Consider the following 23330-nt stretch of genomic DNA (forward strand, 5'->3'; position numbering starts at 1 on the left):
CCTGATCTGATAACCCCGAGGATGTTGATAGTGGGAAAGTCAGTGATGGTAATGATGTTGGATGGTGCTTAGAATGTCCAGTGTTGGAGATGGTCATTGCTTGGCAGTGTGATGCCAATATAACTTGCTACTTGTCAGCTCCTGATAGAGTTTGCCCAATGAGATGGTGTGGAACCTGATGGATAGTGTATCTGTCCAATAGCCACGTGGGGTGGTGCAGTATTACCCAATGGGAGGTGGACAGGTGTGTGGCTCCGCCCACCCTGGACCCGCTGATTGACAGAGGTTCTGACCAATGGCTGTGTACTGGTACCCCGTGGATAATGCTGGTTGCCCGGGAGACGGTGCTCAGATTGACAGCGGCTGCAGGAGGATGCGGCCGTGGGTGCCGCTGGTGTACAGTTGCTTCCAGACTCTCCTCCTGCTCCACCAGGCGCTGCTCAATGCAGGTCAGTCAATGCACCGACACCGCGCATTGCATTGCCCTGGCCTGGGCGGGTGGGCCGGCACTGAGACCCCTTCTCGCTCCGGATTACCGCGGTTTCCAAAGCCCCGAGGTCGACAGGGAGACGGAGGAGAGTGACTGGGAGGGAGGGAGAGGGACGGGAAGGTTGACAGGGAGGGAGATGGAGGCTGATAGGGAGGAGGGGTGGAGGTTGACAGAGAAAGGGAGGAAGAGGTTGAGAGGAGGGGAGAGGTAGGTTGTCAGGGTGAGGGAGAGGTTGATAGAGAGACAGGTGGAGAGGGAGAGAGAGGTTGACAGGGAGGGGGAGAGGTTGACAGGGAAGGGGGAGGTTGACAGAAGGATGGAGGGAGGCTTGACAGGGCGGGAGCAGGGAGCAGGGAGGGAAAGGGGGTGTGTAGATGCTAGCAATCATTACATCCGAGAACAGGGTTCAATGTGTCTCTACTTGGAAACCCCCTGGATCACTGAGTTGACCCAAAGAGTATAGATAAAGTTGTTTCTGTGGGGTGGGGGAGTTCAAAACTAGAGGGCATAGGTTTTAAGGTGAGAGAGAAAAATTGGAAAGGGACCTAAGGGGCAACTTTTTCATGCAGATAGTGGTACTTGTATGGAATGAACTGCCAGAGGAAGTGGTGGAGGATGGTACAATTACAATCTTCAAAAGGCATCTGATAGGTATCTGAATAGTAAGGGTTTTGAGGGATGTGAGCCGAGTGCTGGCAAGTGGGATGAGATTAGGTTAGGATATCTGGTTGGCATGGACTAGTTGGACTGAGGGGTTTGTTCCCATGCTGTACATCTCTATGACTCGATAATCTCCTCTGGCAGCATCCACTCCATAAACTGAGCTGGCTGAATTACCTCACCTGTGCCTGTCATCATTCTATCATTCCTGCCAGGCGGACTGCAGGATGACCGGGCACAGCTGCAATTCAGTTAAAGTTCAGTTCAACCAAAACAGAAAATGCTAACTCCTCAGCGGGTCATGTAGAAGGAAAGTCAGAATCATATTGGAGTTTGATAACCATTCCACAGATTTAGTAAATTATAATCAGGTTTTATGCAAGTGAAGTGAGGGTTCGAAAACAAAACCAGAAATTGCTGGAAAAGCTTATCAAGTCTTGATAGCATCTGTGGAGAGAAAGCAGAGTGAATGTTTCGGGTCCAATGACCCTTCCTCAGAAATGTTCCAGCTGTTAGAATAGATAGATGCTTAATGATTGCTGCAGATATGATGGGCTGAAGGGCCTCTTTCTGTGTGGTTCAAACTGAATGGCTCTCTAATGATATCTGGATGTGGATGATTGAATGGATCCTCTGAATTGGGGAGATTTTCTTTTCCAGTGTGTACAGAAGAAGGTTCAGTTGGTGTTTAGCAAGAGAATGTGGCTTGAGAATGATACAAGGAGATGGTCTTAACCTGTGAGTGAGGCCAGAGATTTACTGAAGTCATGGGTTAAGGTCATGGTTGGGGGAAAGTGAGTGGGTGGGGGGGGGGGGGGTGAAGGGGGTTCTTAGAACTGTAAACATGTACCTGCTGCCCCAAACCCAATTCATTAAACTAGAATAGTCTGTTGATAGATTGTCGAGATTTATACTGTTTTCTGTGTTTCATTCAGGTCTAGGGGTCAACGAATATTTATATTTCCAAGTGCTGAGCCCTGGAGACATACGCTACATCTTTCAGACTAATTTGGCCAAGGACTTTGGAGGTATTTTTGTAAGTACCACTTCACTTTACAATATCTGCTGCAGTCCTCCAACATTCAGTGAACTTGGACAGAGGACCAAACACCACAAGGATAGTGCTGCTTTCTCGTCAGTCTGACATAGAACATAGAACAGTACAGCGCAGAACAGGCCCTTCAGCCCATGATGTTGTGCCGACCACTGATCCTCATGCACCCTCAATTTCTGTGACCGTATGCATGTCCAGGAGTCTCTTAAATGTCCCCAATGACCCTGCCTCCACAATTGCTGCTGGCAACGCATTCCATGCTCTCACAACTCTCTGTGTAAAGAAACCACCTCTGACATCCCCTCTATACTTTCCTCCAACCAGCTTAAAACTATGACCCCTCGTGTTAGTCATTTTTGCCCTGGGAAATAGTCTCTGGCTATCGACTCTATCTATGCCTCTCATTACCTTGTGTACCTCAATTAGGTCCCCTCTCCTCCTTTTCTCCAATGAAAAGGAGACCAACTTTCATTGGACATAGAAGAAACAATTTTAAGGAACCCTTGGTGTACAATTTCATAGATCCCTGAAGGTGTCAGTACAGTAGACATGGTGTGGAAGAAGGCATACAATTGAATACAAGTGTAGGGAGGTTATGCTTCAGTTATACAGGACATTAGTGAGACCCCATCCGGTGTATTGTGTACTGTATTGATCACCTTATTTAAGGAAGAATGGGCCACAGCGTTGCAGTGATAACATCGCTGAACATCCAATTGCACTGGCAGATAGTGTGGGGACATGGGATCAAATCTCCCCCCTCCATGGTCCCTAGTGGAATTGAAACTCAGTTCCTGATTATTTAGATTTAATTTCAGCCATGGTGACTACAGGAGTATCATTGGTTGTAACCAATTGGAGCTCACAGATGCTGCTTAATGTGGGAAATCTGCCTTCCTTACCCTGGTCTGCCCTATATATGACTGTAGACCACTGACTTTCTGAAAATGTCTGAACCTGTCCAGTTGTATCAAGCCACTGCAGACAAGTCGGTCAATAATGGATGGGTATCCAATTCTGATTCTCCTGGTGGTGCCCAGATTCAAAGCAAGAATACACCTTGACTTGTTTGCAATGTTGACTGGGCTCTTTCTTTCTTCATGCAGCACACGAGGTATGAGCAGATCTATCTGGTTCCTGCTGAGCCACCCCACGCCTGCAGTGATTTAAACAATGGCGCCTTCATTCAGGATCAGATTGCCTTGGTGGAGAGAGGGTAAGTTTCAGCAGCTCAACACTGCTCTACAGCCACATTTGCATTCAACTGGCACCTTTCAGAAAGCTCGGTTATCCAAATGATTTGGAGATGCCAGTATACGAAATGCTTCATAGTCATCTCTGTTAGAGACAAGGGAAGGCCATTTTTCCCCTTGAGTCTATTCTTTTAAGTAGATCTGTGTGGAGTTGCACAATCTCCCTGTTTCCGCATGGGTTTTGTCCAAGTTCTCCTGTTTGTTCCTACAGACCAAAGATGTGCATGTTATTTAAAGTCTGGTTGAAGATTTGTAGCTCGGGTGTCCGTTGTTGTGGTTCTGTTCGCCGAGCTGGAAGTTTTTGCTGCAAACGTTTCGTTCCCTGGCTAGGGAACATCATCAGTGCTATTGGAGCCTCCTGTGAAGCGCTGCTGTGATGTTTCTTCCGGTATTTATAGTGATTATAGATAATCCCACTGACACCCACAGTTACTTTGACTGTACATCCTCACACCCTGCTTCCTGTAAAAACTCCATTCCATTCTGAGCAGGAAGGTTCATTTCCAGACATTTCATCATCCTACTAGGTAACATCTTCAGTGGGCCTCCAGGCGAATCACTGTACATGATTCCTGATTTCCATTTACTGGCTTTTATTGGGAGAGGAATTGAGTTTCGGAGTCCTGAGGTCATGTTGCAGTTGTATAAGACTCTGGTGCGGCCGCATCTGGAGTATTGTGTGCAGTTTTGGTCGCCATACTATCGGAAGGATGTGGAGGCACTGGAATGGGTGCAGAGGAGGTTTACCAGGATGTTGCCTGGTATGATAGGAAGATTGTATGAGGAAAGGCTGAGGCACTTGGGGCTGTTTTCATTGGAGAAAAGAAGGTTTAGGGGTGACTTGATAGAGGTGCACAAGATGATTGGGGTTTAGATAGGGTTGAACATGAGAACCTTTTTCCACGTATGGAGTCAGCTATTACGAGGGGGCATAGCTTTACATTAAGGGGTGGTAGGTATAGGACAGATGTTAGGGGTAGATTCTTTACTCAGCGAGCTCATGAGTTCATGGAATGCCCTGCCAGTAGCAGTGGTGGACTCTCCCTCTTTTTGGGCATTTAAACGGGCATTGGATAGACATATGGAGGATAGTTGGCTAGTGTAGGTTAGGTGGGCTTGGATCGGTGCAACATTGAGGGCCGAAGGGCCTGTACTGTGCTGTATTTTTCTATGTTTCTATGTACTATGTTTGGGCTTCTTTGGGTTGGTGATCTTGTTTCATGTGGTGATGTCACGTCATGTGGTGATGTCATTTCCTGTTCTTTTTCTCAAGGGGCTGGTAAATGGGGACGGACTCGATGTGTTTGTTGATAGAGTTTTGGTTGCAATATCGTGCTTCTAGGAATTCTCGCGTGTGTCCCAAGATGGATGTGTTGTCTCAGTCGAAGTGGTGTCCTTCCATATGTGTATGCCAGCGACCTAATTCCATTAGACTTATAATAATGATGGAAAAGGATAGACCAGATGTAAAAGTTGAAGTTCTAAATTGGAGGAAGGCTAATTTTGACGGTATTAGGCAAGAACTTTCAAAAGCTGATTGGGGGCAGATGTTCGCAGGTAAAGGGACGGCTGGAAAATGGGAAGCCTTCAGAAATGAGATAACGAGAATCCAGAGAAAGTATATTCCTGTCAGGGTGAAAGGGAAGGCTGGTAGGTATAGGGAATGCTGGATGACTAAACAAATTGAGGGCTTGGTTCAGAAAAAGAAGGAAGCATATGTCAGGTATAGACAGGATAGATCGAGTGAATCCTTAGAAGAGTATAAAGGCAGTAGGAGTATACTTAAGAGGGAAGTACGGAGGGCAAAAAAGGGGCATGAGATAGCTTTGGCAAATAGAATTAAGGAAAATCAAAGAGTTTTTACAAATACATTAAGGACAAAAGGGTAACTAGGGAGAGAATAGAGCCCCTCAAAGATCAGCAAGGTGGCCTTTGTGTGGAGCCGCAGAAAATGGGGGAGATACTAAACGAGTATTTTGCATCAGTATTTACTGTGGAAAAGGATATGGAAGATGTAGACTGCAGGGAAATAGATGGTGACACTTTGCAAAATGTCCATATTACAGAGGAGGAAGTGCTGGATGTCTTGGAACGCATAAAGATGGATAAATCCCCAGGACCTGATCAGGTGTACCCTAGAACTCTGTGGGAAGCTAGAGAAGTGATTGCTGGGCCTCTTGCTGAGATAGTAGTATCATTGATAGTCACAGGTGAGGTGCCGGAAGACTGGAGGTTGGCTAACATGGTGCCACTGTTTAAGAAGGGTGGTAAGGACAAATCCATCTTAGAATTTAATTTTAAACCAGGAAAACAGAATGGAATCTCAAAGGAAGTGACTGTTTCCTTTGAAAGCATAACCAGGTAAAGGGCTCGACAAATGTAGGACACCAGCTGAAGGCCTGATCTTTTCCAGCTGTGATTCTACACTGTGACTTTTCTCTGAGTCACCGATACCTTCTAATATAATTGTTAAGGATTGTAATAGTGCTGGAACTTCACTTAGATATTTCCCGGTCAGCATGTTCAGAGGTATTATTACACACTAATTGTATTGAACCTGGGCCTTCTGATCTACACGTAGATTATTTATTAGATTGTTTTAGATTCCCTACAGTTTGGAAACAGGCTCTTCGGCCCAACAAGTCCACACCGACCCTCTGAAGAGCAACCCACCCAGACACATTCCTCTACGTTCACCCCCGACTAATGCACCTAAAACTACAGGCAATTTAGCATGGCCAATTCACCTAGCCAGCACATTTTTGGACTGTGGGAGGAAACCCACGCAGAGACGGGGAGAATGTGCAAACTCTACACAGACAGTTGCATGAGGCAGGAATTGAACCTGGCTCCCTGGCACTGTGAGGCAGCAGTGCTAACCACTGAGCTGCAGTGCTGCCCCGAAAGTGGTAGTGACGCTACCACTGCATCAGAAAGAGCTCTTTCGAGTGTCACTGATGTTTTGATTGGTGAGCTGTGCATGCTGTGGAGTTAACCCATAAAGGACAGCAGTGTGCTTCATCATCAAAGAGTGGATCCTACATGGATTGTAATTAAAGGGAATAGCGTTGCATTTAGTCAGTCATGGAGGTTCACAGCATGGTAACAGGTCCTTCAGTCCAACTTGTGAAAACTAGTCAGGATGGACAATTAATCCAGCCCCATTTGCCTGTGTTTGGTCGATTGATTGATGTTGATTCATTGTGTTTTACTTGACCACCGCTGAAACAAATGACTAAACATGAGCTTCCCCACTTCCAGTAATTACTCCTTTACCTCAGCTTTCAACTCTTGTAACCATCTTCAAGATATTTTTAAACAACTTGCTCAACTATGATATGACACATCTCTGGAGCAGGTGGAATTTGAATTCAAGCTCCTGGTCTAAGGGGTACGGACACTCCCATGACATCCAAAGAGCCATTCACTTAATCTTCTAAACTGGAAGAAAAAGACTCGTTCATGCAATCTGACCCCATCATTGACCCGTTCAAGCCTCACAGCTCTCAGGTGAATCTGTAGTGCACCCTCTCCAAGGCTCAGACTGCATTTCCTGACTGATCTAACTGGAACTGAATGCAGTCCTTACAAACGATATCCCAGCAGAGCTCTGTACAATTGTAGCCAAGCTTATTTTTGCCTGGTGAAGTGACCGAGTGAGCCAATCAGTTGAAAGACAATTAGGAATGAGCAATAGATATAGACTTCGTCAGTGACACCTCACATGCCTTGAAAGAAAACTAAAGCTTAACATAAGACATTGGAAAAAAAGATTGGTGCTTTATCTGGGACTTTGCTGTGCACAGATCGGCTGTTGCATTTCACTCTTTATCTGTGATGACATTTCCCAGTGAATCGAATCTCCACGTTAATTAAAAAGTTTCAATTTTTCTATCAGATTTACTGCTCACTCGTGTTCCTGGGATCCAAGTACTCACCTAGAGAAAAGTGGCTGAGGTTGAAAATATCATTGACTAGACTGGTTGTGTTGACTGGACAGTTTTCAAATCCCTTGCTATTCAGTACTCAGTGTAACCTGCAAGATGGTTTGTGTGAAAGATTGTGGTTTTGCTGTGTCTTTCTGAGCATCCCTGAGATTCTGCTTTGATACCACTGGCTCCTTCCCATGTCTGGGTGGATTAATGCGGTGTATGTGTGACATAACATAATGTTCTTTCTTTGACAGGGAAACCAGACCCCAACCACTGTGCAGTCAGTGCTGCTATCGTTAGTTACAATAGTCAAAGGCCAATCCCAGAGGAGCGGTCTAGCTCCCCTCATATGTTGATAGAAGTCTATAGCACAGACAAAGGTCTTTCAGCCCATCAAGTCTGTGCTGGTCAACAACAAACTGCTAACAATCCCAGTGTCTGTGTGAGTTTCCTCTGGGTGCTCTGGTTTCCTTCAACAGTGCAAAGATGTGCAGGTTAGCCTGGATTGGCTATGCTGAACAACCCATTGTGCCCAGTGAAGTGCAGGCCAGGTGGATTAGCCATGGGAAATGCAAGGATGGGCTAGGTGCTGGGTCTGGGTAGGATTCTGTTTGGAGATTCAGTGTGAACTCAATGGGTCAAATGGCCTGCTTCCACGCTGCAGGGAGTCTATAATCCCATCAGGGGAGGTAATGGCCAAGTGGTATCATCACTGAACTTCTAACCTAGATAATGTTTTGGGGACATAGGTTCGAATGCCGTCATGGCAGCTGGTGGAATTTGAATTCAAAGACATCTGGAATTAAAAGTCTAATGATGACCAGGAATCCATTGCCGATTGTCAGAAAAACCCATCTGTTTCACTAATGTCCTTTAGGAAAGGAAACAGCCATCATTACCTGGTCTGGCTGATATGTGACTCCAGACCCACAGTAAAATGGTTGACTCTTAACTGTCCTCTTGGCAATAAATGCTGCCCTAGCCAGCAATACCCATCCTGTGAATGAATAAAAGAGAAAAACAAATTTTCCAGCACTCGGCCCTGTACAGTTATGGGAATGTGTTCCGAAAATTGTTCCCTTGCCTGAAACAGTGAAACGTGACAGGGAAATGTGTGCCCGCAGTGGGAGGGGGAGCAATGGATGCAACAAGTCTGTCTGTCTCTCTCTCTCCGTGTCCCACAGGGCCTGTTCATTCTTGTCAAAAGCTCGCGTTATCCAGGAGCACGGTGGCAGAGCAGTGATCATCTCGGACAACATGTATGACAACGACAACTCCTATATTGAGATGGTGCAGGATGGTACGACCAGGGACAGTGACATCCCAGCACTGTTCCTCCTCGGGAAGGATGGGTGAGTTTGGGTATTTCCCGTCAGCGCTTCCTTGGACAACATCTGCACTTCGATTGGGTCAGCCAGGGCAGAGAAAAATCAACTGAAATTGGACCAGTAAATCGGGGCTGCAGAGTCTAACAGAGGTGCACAACTGGAATATTGCATTCAGTTCTGATCGCCATGCTTTAGGAAAGATGTGAGAAGGTGTGGGGATACCAAGATTGGGGAGTTTTAGGTCTGAGGTTGAAAAGATAAGATAGAAGAGCAGGATTAGGCCAGTCAGCCCACTGAGTCTGGTCTGCCATTCAATCATGGCCGATCTGTTTCTCAAAATCATTCTCATTCTGTCTTCTCCCCATAACCCTTGATCCCCTTAGTAATCAGGAATCTGTCTAGCTCTTCTTAAATACACTCAATGACTTGGCCTCTACAGCCCTCTATGGCAATTCCACAGAATCACCACCCTGTGGCTCAAGAAATTCCTCCTCATCTCAGCTATAAAGGGTTGTCCCTTCACTCTGAGTTGATGCTCTCGGCTTCTACAATGGAAACATATTCTCCATGTCCACTCTATCCAGGCCTCTCGATTTTCTCTAAGTTTCAATCAAAATCTCTCTCTTCCTTCGAAACTCCATTGAGTACAGACCCAGAGATCATATGACAACTGCTCCTCGTATGACAAGCCCTTCATCCCTGGGATAATTCTAGTGAACCTTCTCTGGACCACCCTCCAACACCAGCACATCCTTACTTAGATACGGGGCCCAAAACTGTTCACAATATTCCAATGGTGGCACAGTGGTTAGCACTGCTGCCTCACAGCTCCAGAGACCCAGGTTCAATTCCTGCCTCAGGCGACTGACTGTGTGGAGTTTGCACGTTCTCCCTGTGTCTGCGTGGGTTTCCTCTGGTTTCCTCCCACTGTCACAAAGATGTGCAGGTCAGGTGAATTGGCCATGCTAAATTGCCTTAGTGTTAGGTAAGGGGTAAATGTAAGGGTGGGTTGCGGGTCGGTGTGGACTGGTTGGGCCGAAGGGCCTGTTTCTGCACTGTAAGTAATCTAATCTAAAATGCGGTCTGACCAGAGCTGTGTACAGCCCTGCTCTTGTATTCCAGCCTTCTCAAAACGAATGTTAAGATTACATTTTCCTTCCTAATTGCCAACTGAACCTTCTTGTTAACTTTAAGGGAATCCTGAACGAGGACTCCAAAGTCCCTTTGTGCTTCACATTTCTCAAGCCTTTCCCATGTTAGAAAGATTGGGGTTGCTTTCCTTAGAACATGGAGATCGAGGGGAGATTTGATTGAGGTGTGTAACATTAGGGCAGACCTCAAGAGAAAGAGAAAGGGGGGATATTGCGACATAGCAATAGTTTTTATAACTCTGTACTTGGAACCTGGGTTCAAGTCCTATCTGTTTCGGACGTGTTTAATAACATTTCTGAACATGCTGATGCAGCAAAAACATCCACATCTGCAGTATGAGGCTTTGTCTCTCTGCAACAAAAATAAAGATGCTGCTCTGATTGGACAAGGATGAGGGGATAGAAATATTGATGCTTTGGGTAAGAGGTGCAGAGGCAGATGGGAAGGAATGTCTTCACACAGCGAGGGGTAATAGCCTGGAACTTGCTGCCCATGCACAGGGAGTAGAGACAGCAAATGGTTTCATAGAGCAAATTGGGAGGCAATTGAGGGAAATAAACTTGGAGAGCTCCTGGGAGCGAGCCAAGAAAAAGGCAGTTGCAGAAACATTCTTATTACACAGTTGTGATGTAGAATGTACTGCCCGAAAAGCTGATAGAAACAGATCCAAACATAACAATCACAAGAGAGCTGGATAAATTCCTGAAGGGGCCACGGGGGACAGAGAGCAGAGGAGTGGGACCAAACCAAACAGACAGCACAGACATGATGGGTCAAATGGCCTGTTGGGCAGGTATCATGCTATTATTTGACAGTGTTTGCTTTCCCCACTGTTGGCAGGTACATGATCAGGCGATCTTTGGAGCTGCATGGTCTCCCGTGGGCTGTCATCTCCATCCCAGTCAATGTGAGTGGGATCCCAACATTTCAGCTCAAACAGCCACCATGGACCCTCTGGTGACAGCAGCCAGCCCTCGGACTCTCAGCCAGTCCGTTTGCACTAATCTCTCTTGATCATACTTTGTGATGTCTTCTCAACTTTATTTAATAAATTAATCTGCTGTTAACTTTCTACCTCTCGCTGTTTGTTTCCATCTTTCCTGTAGTTATGGACTAGGCTGGAAACATGCTGCCACATACTTGTCCATTTTCATGCCTACGTTTCGCATTCCTGCAGTAGTCACAGGATCTTCTCGTACAGTGATTCCTTCCGGGGACATCACCCAGTCTCTGTCCTGATACTCATTTTGCTGCCACAGGGACCCCTGGCTGACTGGCCGAGCATAAACCCATGCCAGTTCAGAGGTGTTACAATTCATCTGCCTGCCAAGCTTGGTTTTGTGGGGAGGGCTTTGCTGGAAGTTTGAGTGGAACAAGTCAATCCGTTCAGGGCTGGAAGTCTGCTGTCCCTCCCCAGTCTTTGCTGACACTCGGAGCCACACCACAGTTGAAGCATCACCAGCCTCTGATTGATAACACTCCACTTCTATCAACCCAGCAGTGTTTCAAAATAGCAGCTCACACCCCACCCTGTCCCAACTGTAAAGGACAACATGACCCTGAGGGTGAATTAAACATCTGGATAATAATCCATTACCAATTTACTACTTGCCGCAAAGGAAACCCTCCCCACAAGCGCACACAGAGTAATGTTACCGGACTGATAATCCAGGTCGAGTCAAGAAGTGTGGCACTAGAAAAGCACAGTGGCAGCAGCCGAGGAGTAGACGAGTTGACATTTCGGGCAAAAGCCCTTTGTCAGGAATGTAAATATCCTGAGCTAATTAATGCTCTCATGATATGGATTAAAATCCTGCAAGATCAGATTGTGAAATCTAAATTCAATAAAAACTTGAGTTCAAGCTTGTCCAGTGGTTAAATATCCATCTGGTATAATGATACCAGGGAAAGAAATCTGCCATCCTTACCTGGTTTGGCCTACACGCGACTCCACACCCAGAGCAATGAGTTTGACTCTTAAACTTCCTCTGAAATAGCCCAGTGATTAGAGTTAGACAGTGATGTCCACCTCCCGTGAAACAATAAAAAGAACCAGACTCCATTTGCTGTTTTCCATCATTTTATTGAGTACATGCAGATTGGTCACACCTCAGTGCTGGGAGAATCTGTGATGATTAAATGGGAAGCTGCTACACTGCTGACCCAAGTGGAGCCTGACTGCTCTACCCTAAAGCTAAGTATTGATATAGAATCTTTCTAGATTATATGCAAAATCTCACCAAAATCATCTCTTTACCACTCCCCATTCCGCCCCCCCCCACCCCACCCCCAACCTCACAAAGTTCACATTGGGACCTGGGATACACCAGCCTCAGTACAGTGACCCCCCCTACTCCCACCTCATGTCACTGATGGCCTTTCCAATTATGGCCCTTATCCACCAACTACCCCCCCCCCCCCCACCCACAGCCACCCTCTTTACTGGGATCAGCAGGACTGTGATCAGGATAAGAACAGTTCAGCACCTCTTACCCTCCCTTAGCAGCCTCCAAGTTCCCCCTGATCCTGCTCCCAGGGTTACTGGAAAGCAACGAGAGCTGTTGCCCTACTCCACGGTAGATGAATGACGTGAAACTGGACATTCCTTGTTCACTCCTACCCTCCCTGGAAGAGACTAACGATGCAACTCAGGGGAATCACCAATGAAGCGAGACAGAGAATTGGGAAAAGGCTGGTGAGGACCATGAACAGCAGGAAGGACCAGATGGGCCAAACAGCCTTTTGCTGCAATGGCCTACATAAAGGAATCACATCAATGAACTGCCCACATACAATGTCTGACTCCACTGTGTCCTGTCACTATGCAGGGAGGACAGAGAGAGAGAGACATACACACAGACAGACAGGTAGGCCGTGAATAGGAACATGTCAGGACTCTGGGCCACTGAGGAGCAGCTCACAGGTTACTGTAGGCCCAGCAATAGATTGGCAGACAGACAGTCTCACTCACTCGTGTGGAGTTAAAAAGACCCAGGCACTAGAGACTGCTACCTTATCCCCAAGGCAGATAGTGGAACAGATGCACAGAAAGAGACAAACATCTCACAGCAAGAGATGTGTGTGTGTGTGTTTATACACAGACAATCCCACACAGACAATCCACATTGAGAAAGACGTACACACACACCCACACCCACCCAGAGAACTACTCAGCCCCTGCCCATCTCCCCCCCCCGCCCCCACCCACACCAAGACAGGAACCCACACACATACAGTCCCACACCAAGACAGGAACCCCCACACACAGACCCACACTGAGACAGGAACCCCCACATAGACAGCAACAAAATGCAAACATCAGAAACCACATTCTCACACAGCACACTGTAACCAGCTGTTGTCTCTCAGCACTTTAGATCCATTTAAAATAATTCTCTTGCAGCTGGAGAGAGTGCATGTTACACCAGAATTTAATACAAGTGTAACCTGCCCTCCAAGCTCTCCAGCCTGAAGCCTTGCTTTCACCTTCATGGAGGTGCTGGCTGGGCTGGGGAATAGGCTCAGGGATCTACTGGCCACCTCTTTGTAATCTCATCCAGCATCTACCAAGACAGGGCACTGACGGGAGGGCTATCCCACTGGGGGAGGGGAAGCAGCATTGAGGGGAATGCAATGCTTCAGGCTGTGTAGACCCACTTGGCAAGAGGGATCACTCAACAGTGATTGAAACTCAAACATCAGTCTCTGGCTGTTCCTCGCTGCCCCTCCCCACCCCATTGCCACCTACCCCCCCCCCTCCAAGCCCAGTCCGTCACTGTACATCACAGGGCTGCTGTCACAGGGGTGTCTATGGCACAGATTCTGATTACTCCCACCAGCACGCCTGGTGGAGGGGGGGGGCAAGAAGGCGACAATTCAGAAGGTGACAATTCTGCAGGAGGAGAAGGTAATGGAAGGCAGTGCTCATGGGGAACAGGAGACTTCCCCCTTGAACAACAACCCCCTCCCCAAAACAGTAACTATCTTCCTCACTCACATGAAGCAACTGGTGTGATTGAGGAACCAGCCTGCCCAGTGCTTGTACAGATTTGTATTTCCTGTGTGTGTGTGTGTGTGTGTGTGTGTGTGTGTGTGTGTGTGTGTGTGTGTGTGTGTGTATATGTGTGTGTGATAATGATGTCTAGCGGTGGTTATTGCATTGTTGGAAAAGGGCCTCTGGCATAGCCGTGTTTCTGTGGAACCCTGTGCCCAGTCACTGCCTTACACATCGGTCATCTCATCCTCCAGCTCAGCACTCTCAGCATCAGCTTCAATCTCCTCTTCTTCGTCTGAGGTCAGGTCAGGGTCAGCGGCCTGAGCCACACATTTGGGACAGGAGCAGACGAACAGATAATTCTCCCTTCAAAAATAAAACAGATTTCAGATATAACCTAAACTCTCCCAGGTCATGTACAGCGCTGGGTTACATACAGCGTACAGCTCCCTCCACACGTCCCCCATCAAACACTCCCAGGACAGGGACAGCACACGGTTAGATACAGAGCAAAGCTCCCTCTACACTGTCCCCATGAAACACTCCCAGGTCATGTACAGCACCGGGTTACATACAGTGTACAGCTCCCTCTACACGTCCCCCATCAAACACTCCCAGGTCATGTACAGCACCGGGTTACATACAGTGTACAGCTCCCTCCACACGTCCCCCATCAAACACTCCCAGGTCATGTACAGCATTGGGGTACATACAGCGTACAGCTCCCTCCACACGTCCCCCATCAAACGTTCCCAGGACAGGGACAGCATTGGGTTAGATACAGAGTGAAGCTCCCTCTACACTGTCCTCATCAAACACTCCCAGCACAGGGACAGCATGGGGTTAGATACAGAGGAAAGCTCCCTCTACACTGTCCCCATCAAACACTCCCAGGACGGGGACAGCATGGGGTTAGATACAGAGGAAAGCTCCCTCAACACCGTCCCCCATCAAACGTTCCCAGGACAGGGACAGCATTGGGTTAGATACAGAGTGAAGCTCCCTCTACACTGTCCTCATCAAACACTCCCAGCACAGGGACAGCATGGGGTTAGATACAGAGGAAAGCTCCCTCTACACTGTCCCCATCAAACACTCCCAGGACGGGGACAGCATGGGGTTAGATACAGAGGAAAGCTCCCTCAACACCGTCCCCCATCAAACACTCCCAGGACAGGGACAGCATAGGGTTGGATAGAATTAAACTCCCTTGACAGTGTATCTAATCCATGCTGTGCCTGCTCTGGGAGCAGAATGTTTCTGACGCTCTGGTCAGATCCTCAACTCTGGTATTGTGTCCAGTCTTGGCAACACAAGAACACATGAACCAGGGGCAGGAGTCGGCCATTTGGCCCCTCGAGCGTGATCCACCATTTAATAAGATCATGGCTGATCTTCTCACGGCCTCAGCTCCACTTCCCCGCCCTCTCACCATAACCCTTAATTCCTTTACTGTTCAAAAATCTGTTTACTTTAACAACATTGAACGAGGTAGCCCCAACTGCTTCACTGGGCAGGGAATTCCACAGATTCATAACTCTTTGGGTGAAGAAGTTCCTCCTCAGCTCCGTCCTAAATCTGCTCCTCCTTATTTTGAGGCAATGCCTCCTTGTTCTGATTTCACCCACCAGTGGAAATAACCTCCCTGCTTCTATCTTATCTATTCCCGTCATAATTTTATAGGTTCCTATAAAACTCTCCCCTCATTCTTCTAAATTCCAGTGGGTATAGTCCCAGTCTACTCAATCTCTCCTCATAAGCCATTCCTCTTAATTCTAGAATCAATCTAGTGAACCTCTTCTGCACCCCCTCTCGTGTCAGTACATCCTTTCTCAAGTAAGGAGACCAATACTGCACAGAATACTCCAGGTGTGGCCTCACCAGCAGCACCCTATACAGCTGCAGCATAGCCTCCCTAGTTTAAACTCCATCCCTCTAGCAATGAAGGACAGTATTCCATTTGCCTTCTTTATTACCTGCTGCACCTGTGAACCAATGTTTGTGATTCATACACAAGGCACCCAGCTCCCTCTGCACAGCAGAGTGCTGCAATTTTTCACCATTGAAATAATAGTCCATTTTGCTGTTATTCCAATCTAAATGGATAATCTCACATTTGCCAACATTGTACTCCATCTGCCAGAGCTCTACCCACTCACTGAACCTATGTCACTCTACAGACCTTGTGTCCTCTGCACACTTTGCTCTGTCACTCATCTTAGTGTCATCTGTGAACTTTGACACACTACACATGGTCCCCAACTCCAAATCATTGATGTAAATTGTAAACAATTGTGGTCCCAACACGTGTTGGCAAGTGTAAAGACCGCATTTTTTATTTGTCTTTATTTTTACATTGTGGAACTAAACGGGGAAAGAATACTGCTTCAAACTAAGGAAACTGCAGAAAAAGATGTTGCAGTTTTAAAAACGCTAACACCGTAACACACGAAGAGTTGCACTTAGATGGTTGCTTTGTTCCAGCAGTGGGGGAGGAGTTGAGTAAATCTTTGGGAAGATGTATGTGCCCCAAGGCACCGTGGGTCTGTGTTCAGGTTTTGCCTGTTAACTGGTTTTTCACTCAAGACCAACCGTGAATCACCAACATGACACCAACTTAATGATAACCAACTTGGGTATGAACAATAGAGCAGCAGAAAGCCTCCAGACTATAAAAAGACAGCATCTCCTCTGCAGTGAGGTAACCTACAACTGAAGGATAGCTAGCTATTCCCTTCACTCATTTGCTGTAAACTATTCCCTCTAGCTAGCGACTGAATAATTCCTGTGCCAATTACCCAGTGCCTTTAGTAAAGAACTGCAAGGATTTGGAAAGAAGAAAAAGAGCACTTTGAAATCGCACCACAAACCTCCAATGTCTTGTACTTTATCTGTAACATTCACATTTACTTACTTGTCTGTCTGATTGCATGCGTATGTAAGGATTTAAGAAAGTGGTACAATGAATAAAAATTATAAGTTGACCATTCATGTTTTGTTTGCCTGTGGTCAAAACCAATTTAAGAGTTTTCCAGCCCAGAAGGAGGCCATTCCACCCATCGTGACTGTACTAGCTCCTTAAAGCTAGTCACACTCTCCAGCCCTGTCTCCGTAGCCATCTAACTTCATCCCTTTCAATTATATATCCAGCTCTCTTGTGAAAGCTCCGACGGAATCCACTTTCACCACTCTCCCAGGCAGCACATTCCAAATCCTGACAAGTCTCTGAGCATAGAAGTGGGTTTCTCCTTATCTCACTCCTAGCTCTCTTGCTGACAATCTTGAAACTGTGAGACCTAGTTACTGACACACGGAAACAGAATATCCTTCTTCACTGTCAAAATTGTTCTTAATTTTCAACACCTCAATAAGGTTATCTCTTAATCTTTGCTGCTCTAAGAAGAATAAGTCTAATCTCACTAATCTTTCTTTATATCTAAAATTCTTCATTCCTGGTCTCATTCTAGTAAACCTCCTTTGAACTCTCCCCAGGGCTTTAACATCCTTCCTGAAATAAGGTGTCCAGAACTGAACACAATACTCCAAACTTGGTCTGACCAATGACTTGTAGAGGTGTAGCATCACTTCCCTTGCCTCAATTTATAAACCCCAGGATCCTACCCTGCCGTGTGGCTTAGTGGTCAGCATCGCTGCCTCACAATGCCAGGGACCCAGGCTCGGGCGACTGTCTGTGTGGAGTTTGCACATTCTCCCTTTGCGCACGTGGGTTTCCAGCAGGTGCTTCATGAATGAGGACTCCCTAAGCCTCAGAGAATTATGCAAATGAACCCCAAGGTCGCCGTGTCCCTGTAGTTCCTTCAAAGTTGAATCATTGAACCTGTCCTGTCTCTCCATGTTTTTGCTATCAAAATGCACGGCCTCACGTTTCTCTCCAATGAAATCCATTGATTTGTAAGAAATAGTAGTTTCTTGTTAAGTACAGAAACCTGGTCAGTGTTTTCAAGCAGGTAAACTGGAGTCCTTGAGTAATTTAATTAATCTCTAACTTGTCAGATGACTTGGGAACAGTGGGGCTCTATCTCAGTGACTGGTAACAGAGGCACAGGAAGAAGGATCTTTGAGTGGGAGCATACGAGATTAACCAGAAGTAATCCAGGGCTGCTGGAGGTTCAGCTCCAAGGCTCACTGGAGATGGTGGGGCTGTGTCCTTGAAGCAAAGGCAGTCGAGGGAGGATGTGAGACAAAGGTACATCATTAAAGCAGGCTTAGGGAGGTTAACAAGAAAAGAAAAACTCTTCCCATTAACCAACGGAACAAAAGCTGGAGGGCAGGGATTTAACATTTTGGGTACAAACGTGAGGGAAAATCTTAAGCAGCCAGTGGTACAGACCAGAAATCTGAAGCCCAATTCGGGCTGAGGGAGGTGGAGAACAAGTGTAGACTTGATGGGCCAAATGACCTCTTTTTGTACCATGACAGGGTCTCCAGAGGGACAGAGGCAGATTCAGCATTGTGCAAAAACCTGACAGGAGTGTCATGTGGAAAAATGAGAGATTGGCAGGAAGAATGGAGGAGCGGAGTATTATTTAAATGGAGAAAGAGTGCAGACAACTACATTAAGGTGGATTAGGGAGCCCTCATTCATGAATCACAAAAACTAGAGCTCTTTTTTAGAGGGTAATTGGGAAGACAAATGGATTGTTGGCCTTTATTTCAAAGGGAATGGCGGATAAACGTAAGGAGACTTTGCTGAAACTATACAAGGTGCTAGTCAGCCCACAGCTGGAATACTGTGAACAGTTCTGGGCCCCTTATTGAAGGAGAGGTATTTCAGCATTGGAGGCAGTCCAGGGAGGGTCCACTCGACTGATACTGGGTAAGGAGGGACTGTCTAATGAGGACAGGTTGAGTAGGGTCGGTCTGTACTCTTTGGAGTTTAGAAGGATGAGAGGTGATCTTATTGAAACAGACGAGCTTCTTTGAGGACTTGACAGGGTAGATATGGAACCTACCGGGTTGTTTCCCCGAGGACCAGATGGTATAATCTCGGATTAATGGCTGGCACATTTAAGACAAAGACGAGGAAGAATTTGTTCTCTCAGAAGCGAGGGTACCTGTGGAACTCCTTACCACAGAGGGCTGTTGAGGAGAGGTCATTCAATATATTCAAGGTTCAGATAGATTTTTAATTTGTAAGGGGATCAAGGGTGATGGGGAAAACACAGAAAGAGGAATTAAGGACTATCAGAGCAGCTATGGTCTCACTGAATGGCGGGGCAGACTCGATAGGATGAATGGCCGACTTCCGTTCCTACGTCTTCCTACGGTCTTCCGGGTATTTGAGAGAAATTAATGTCAAGGTGTGTGTGGACCAAGTGGGGTAATGAGGAATGGCTGGGCTGCTCTGTGGTTAGACTTGATAGAGCAAGTGGCCTCTTTCCATGTCATAAAATGACTCTACATTGTCACTCTGAGACTTGCCCGTGGCCAGAATGAATCTGGAGGAACAGGACCCCATCAGTGAGTGGTGAAGCTAATACCTTTTAAATGGGAAGGGGAGGAATACTCAAAAATGGAGGAAACCGCAGAGCTGTTAGTGTGAAGAGTGGGCCAGAATTAAACCACTTTCTCAAAGAGTTGGCCCAGGCTTGATGGGCTGAATGACCTGCCCCTGGGCTGTATTACACTATGACAGAAAGTAACATGTTTTTGAAGGTGTCCTGTGCTGACTGGAAGGTGGGGTAAAGGGGAAGGGAGCAAGAAGCCAGGAGAGAGAGAGAGACAGTGAAAGGTGGGGTTCACAACATGGGGATGAAGTTGGTGATGGTGGGGTCAGGCATCATCAAAAGGCAGGGTCAGGATTGTGGAATGAGGCGCAGTACCGGAGGATCCTGTGTCGTGTGTGCCTGCTCCGATCTCGCTGACAGCAGTCCAAGTACGTGATGCACACTTCCTGTGAAAAAGACATGTCAACCATCAATTCCATGGCTCCATCCCCTCACGTATCCCACTCTCTGTCGCTGTGTATTCATCAATATCCCACAAACAATGTACACATACAAACACATCCCCTGCTGTCCTTTCCTGGAACAGGAGGCCATTCAGCCCCTCAAGCCCATTCTGCCATTCAACTAGACGTTGGCTCCACTGATCCCTATAGGTTCTGGACAAGGTCATGAAGAACAGCGACCTCAGTGTTGAGGCTGAATACTGATAGTGAGGAAGAAGAATCCATTTGGGTGGAAGCAAACTGATAATCCCTGCAGAGTCACACATTCATCAGCAAGGTGAAGAACAGAGAACATGCCACCAGCACGAGACTGAACCCATGGTGAGGCAAAGAGAGAGAGAAAGGAAGTGGGAGAGAGAGCCAGAGAAAGCGTGACAGAGAGAGCGCGAGAGCGCGAGAGAGAGAGAGAGAGAGAGAGAAGAAAAAAAGAGAGACAGAGAGAGATTGACAGAGACAGAAGGCCAACGTTTTCATGCAGAGGGTGGTGTGTGTATGGAATGAGCTGCCAGAGGAAGTGGTGGAGGTTGGTACAATTGTAACATTTAAAAGGCACCTGGATGGGTAGATGAATAGGAAGGACTTAGAAGGATATGGGCCAAGGGCAAATGGGACTACATTAGTTTAGGATATCTGGTCAGCATGGATGGGTTGTTTTTTTGTGACTAGACAGCTCTAAAATGGAATGAGATTGCTGACTTGAGGTGTCTGACTAACGTGCCCTTTTATCACTTTAAGGGAAGAGAGAGGGTTAATTTAACAGCACTTTAAAAGAACCAGCACAGGCTTAATAAAGGAAGTGACCTCTTCCTGCACAAGGTACCATTAGCAAATTCAACATCTGACCTGTTTACACTTTAGCAATGGGGAATTGGACTCGTTGCGAGCTCCCTGTCCACTCTCTCTCCTGCAGCATGAGACAGAAGCCACACTATGCCCAGGCAGGTTGGTCCAGTTACATACAACCACAAGTGCTGCAGGGTCAATAAAGGTCAGTTCCTGTGGCCAAGCCTTACCTCTCCTGCTTTGATATCTCGGAGCGCAGTCAAGTGAAGGAGGAAGTTGTTCTCTGGGAAGGAGGTTTCAGCATTGGGGTCACAGCTATGATTACCTACAGAGGAAGGTCAAAGGTTAGAGTTGTCAAGGGAGCAGGGATAGTGTATGCAAACAGAAGACCTTCCTTGCATAGAAACCGTACAATATAGCGGGGTGCCATCTCACCCTTTGAGTCTGTGCCAACCTAGAGATCTTCCTACACTGTCCCCATCAAACACTCCCAGGACAGGGACAGCACGGGGTTAGATACAGAGTAAAGCTCTCTCTACACTGTGCCCATCAAACACTCCCAGGACAGGGACAGCACGGGGTTAGATAGAGAGTAAAGCTCTCTCTACACTGTCCCCATCAAACACTCCCAGGACAGGGACAGTATGGGGTTAGATATAGAGTAAAGCTCCCTCTATACTGTCCCCATCAAACATTCCCAGGACAGGGACAGCACGGAGTTAGATACAGAGTAAACCTCCCTCTACACTAACCCCATCAAACCCTCCCAGGACAGGGAGAGCACGGGGTTAGATACAGAGTAAAGCTCCCTCTACACTGTCCCCATCAAACATTCCCAGGACAGGGACAGCACAGGGTTAGATACAGACTAAAGCCACAAAAAGTTAACCTGTATCTTTGTTATTATAATCCAGTTCTCGCAGTGTCACCCATTAACCTTTCCTCGCCAGAGCACTGTGTTAATTCCTTGCTTGCAATGGTGTATGCTTCACTTAACGTTGATAGGAAATCGATGCCTGTGGTGCTTCTGTCCTGGATCCTAGTTACTTACAGCAGCTTTGCAGCACGTACAGGCCAGATCCCTCGCAGTTCAGGAATTCCCCACTCTCTGTGGAAGAACAAAACATATCAGTCCAGTGATTTCTTTTTTCCTGCTCCCCCTTACGGCTGGCCACTCAACCTCAACACCAAGCTGAGAACACAAGCTCCAACAATTGCACCGGGGTTGGGGGCTGATGGATTCCAGTTAGGAAGGGAAATAATTGCAGTTGTATAAGACTCTGGTGCGGCCGCATCTGGAGTATTGTGTGCAGTTTTGGTCGCCATACTATAGGAAGGATGTGGAGGCACTGGAACGGGTGCAGAGGAGGTTTACCAGGATGTTGCCTGGCATGGTAGGAAGATCGTATGAGGAAAGGCTGAGGCACTTGGGGCTGTTTTCATTGGAGAAAAGAAGGTTTAGGGGTGACTTGATAGAGGTGCACAAGATGATGAGGGGTTTAGATAGGGTTGACCATGAGAACCTTTTTCCACGTATGGAGTCAGCTATTACGAGGAGACATAGCTTTAAATTAAGGGATGGTAGGTATAGGAGAGATGTTAGGGATAGATTCTTTACTCAGTGAGCTCGTGAGTTCATGGAATGCCCTGCCAGTAGCAGTGGTGGACTCTCCCTCTTTATGGGCATTTAAAAGGGCATTGGATAGGCATATGGAGGATAGTGGGCTAGTGTAGGTTAGGTGGGCTTGGATCGGTGCAACATCGAGGGCCGAAGGGCCTTTCCTGCGCTGTATTTTTCTATGTTCTACATGGACTGAGTTAGAGAGTGGGACTCAGGTGAATTTTACAATTCTGTACTAGAGAAGCTGGAACTGCTCCCTTGCAAGAGAGACTATCAGATCTATTGGAGGTGTTTAAATTATAAAGGGGTACTGTAATAAAGTAACGAAGGCAAAGCAGCTTGCAGGGTCCACACAAAAGCACAGGTTTAATTTGATTGGCAGAAGAAGCAGAGAGACAGAGAGAAACTCAGCATGTGGCTGAGATCTGGAATGCACCTACTGAAAGGGAGCCAGATGCAGTTTCAATACTAACTCCTGTGAGAGAGTTGCAATACTCAGAAAATGCAGAAAACCTACAGGGTCATGGGAAAACAGCAGGGGGTTGGGACTAATTGCATGACCTTTTTCAAAGGAACAACACAGGCCCCATGGAGACAAGGTCTGCACCTCCCTGAGACAATATGGCACACCCAGAACTCCACCTCATCTCACAAGAGCAGAGTAGATACAATTATTTCATGGGTGTATGGGCATCACTGGCTGACAGTTGGCATTATTGGCCATCCCTAGTTGCCCTTGAGATGGTGCCTTTTTGAACCAGTGGGTTGATGTAGAATGCCCTTAGAGAGGGAATTCCAGGATTTTGACCTGGCAACAGAGAAGTAACGGCCAAGCCAGGATGGTGAGTGGCTTGGAGGGAGCTCCACTCCTACCGTATGCTCAGGATATGGATGTCACAGGGAGGCAGGTACAGATGGGAGCATCGTCTCTGGTGCACTCTGGCCACATACTGAATGGGATGAGCGCAGACAGGTTAATAATTACTGAAGCGCTGAAAACAAAGGAATTTTGCTAACACTGGTCACACATACATGACACTTGACATGCACAGCCACAATATATACCCAGGTCACACACACACTTGCATTGGT

General features: G+C 46.9%; 2 protein-coding genes across 3 annotated transcripts in view; one reads left to right on the forward strand and one right to left on the reverse strand.

Moving 5' to 3' along the window:
* Positions 1-295: 295 nt before the first annotated feature.
* On the forward strand, positions 296-10830 carry LOC132820826 (protease-associated domain-containing protein 1-like). Its single transcript, XM_060833164.1, has 5 exons — positions 296-498; positions 2048-2186; positions 3311-3420; positions 8574-8741; positions 10710-10830. Exons 1-5 carry the CDS (start codon positions 296-298, stop codon positions 10828-10830), a joined length of 741 nt encoding a protein of 246 aa, XP_060689147.1.
* A 3093-nt stretch (positions 10831-13923) lies between these two features.
* Positions 13924-23330, reverse strand: part of smyd5 (SMYD family member 5) — a 34767-nt gene continuing 25360 nt past the window's right edge. For both annotated transcript variants that reach the window (XM_060828086.1, XM_060828091.1), the window contains exons 10-13: positions 21669-21725; positions 20848-20942; positions 19707-19777; positions 13924-14229 (exon numbers count right to left, since the gene is read on the reverse strand). In XM_060828086.1, the coding sequence (XP_060684069.1) occupies positions 14091-14229; positions 19707-19777; positions 20848-20942; positions 21669-21725 (362 nt within the window). In that variant the 3' untranslated portion in view covers positions 13924-14090. The remainder of the gene's footprint in view (positions 14230-19706; positions 19778-20847; positions 20943-21668; positions 21726-23330) is intronic.

The sequence above is a fragment of the Hemiscyllium ocellatum genome, chromosome 1, assembly GCF_020745735.1.
Source record: "Hemiscyllium ocellatum isolate sHemOce1 chromosome 1, sHemOce1.pat.X.cur, whole genome shotgun sequence".
Lineage (NCBI taxonomy): Eukaryota > Metazoa > Chordata > Chondrichthyes > Orectolobiformes > Hemiscylliidae > Hemiscyllium > Hemiscyllium ocellatum.

Excerpts from the sequence above, each read along its gene's own strand:
- LOC132820826 (XM_060833164.1), top strand. The coding sequence starts at position 296 with ATGGCTGTGTACTGGTACCCCGTGGATAATGCTGGTTGCCCGGGAGAC. Across the intron at positions 499-2,047 it reads CATTGCCCTGGCCTGGGCGG|ATTGTCGAGATTTATACTGT; the intron begins GTGGGCCGGCAC and ends GTCTGTTGATAG. Across the intron at positions 3,421-8,573 it reads ATTGCCTTGGTGGAGAGAGG|GGCCTGTTCATTCTTGTCAA; the intron begins GTAAGTTTCAGC and ends CGTGTCCCACAG.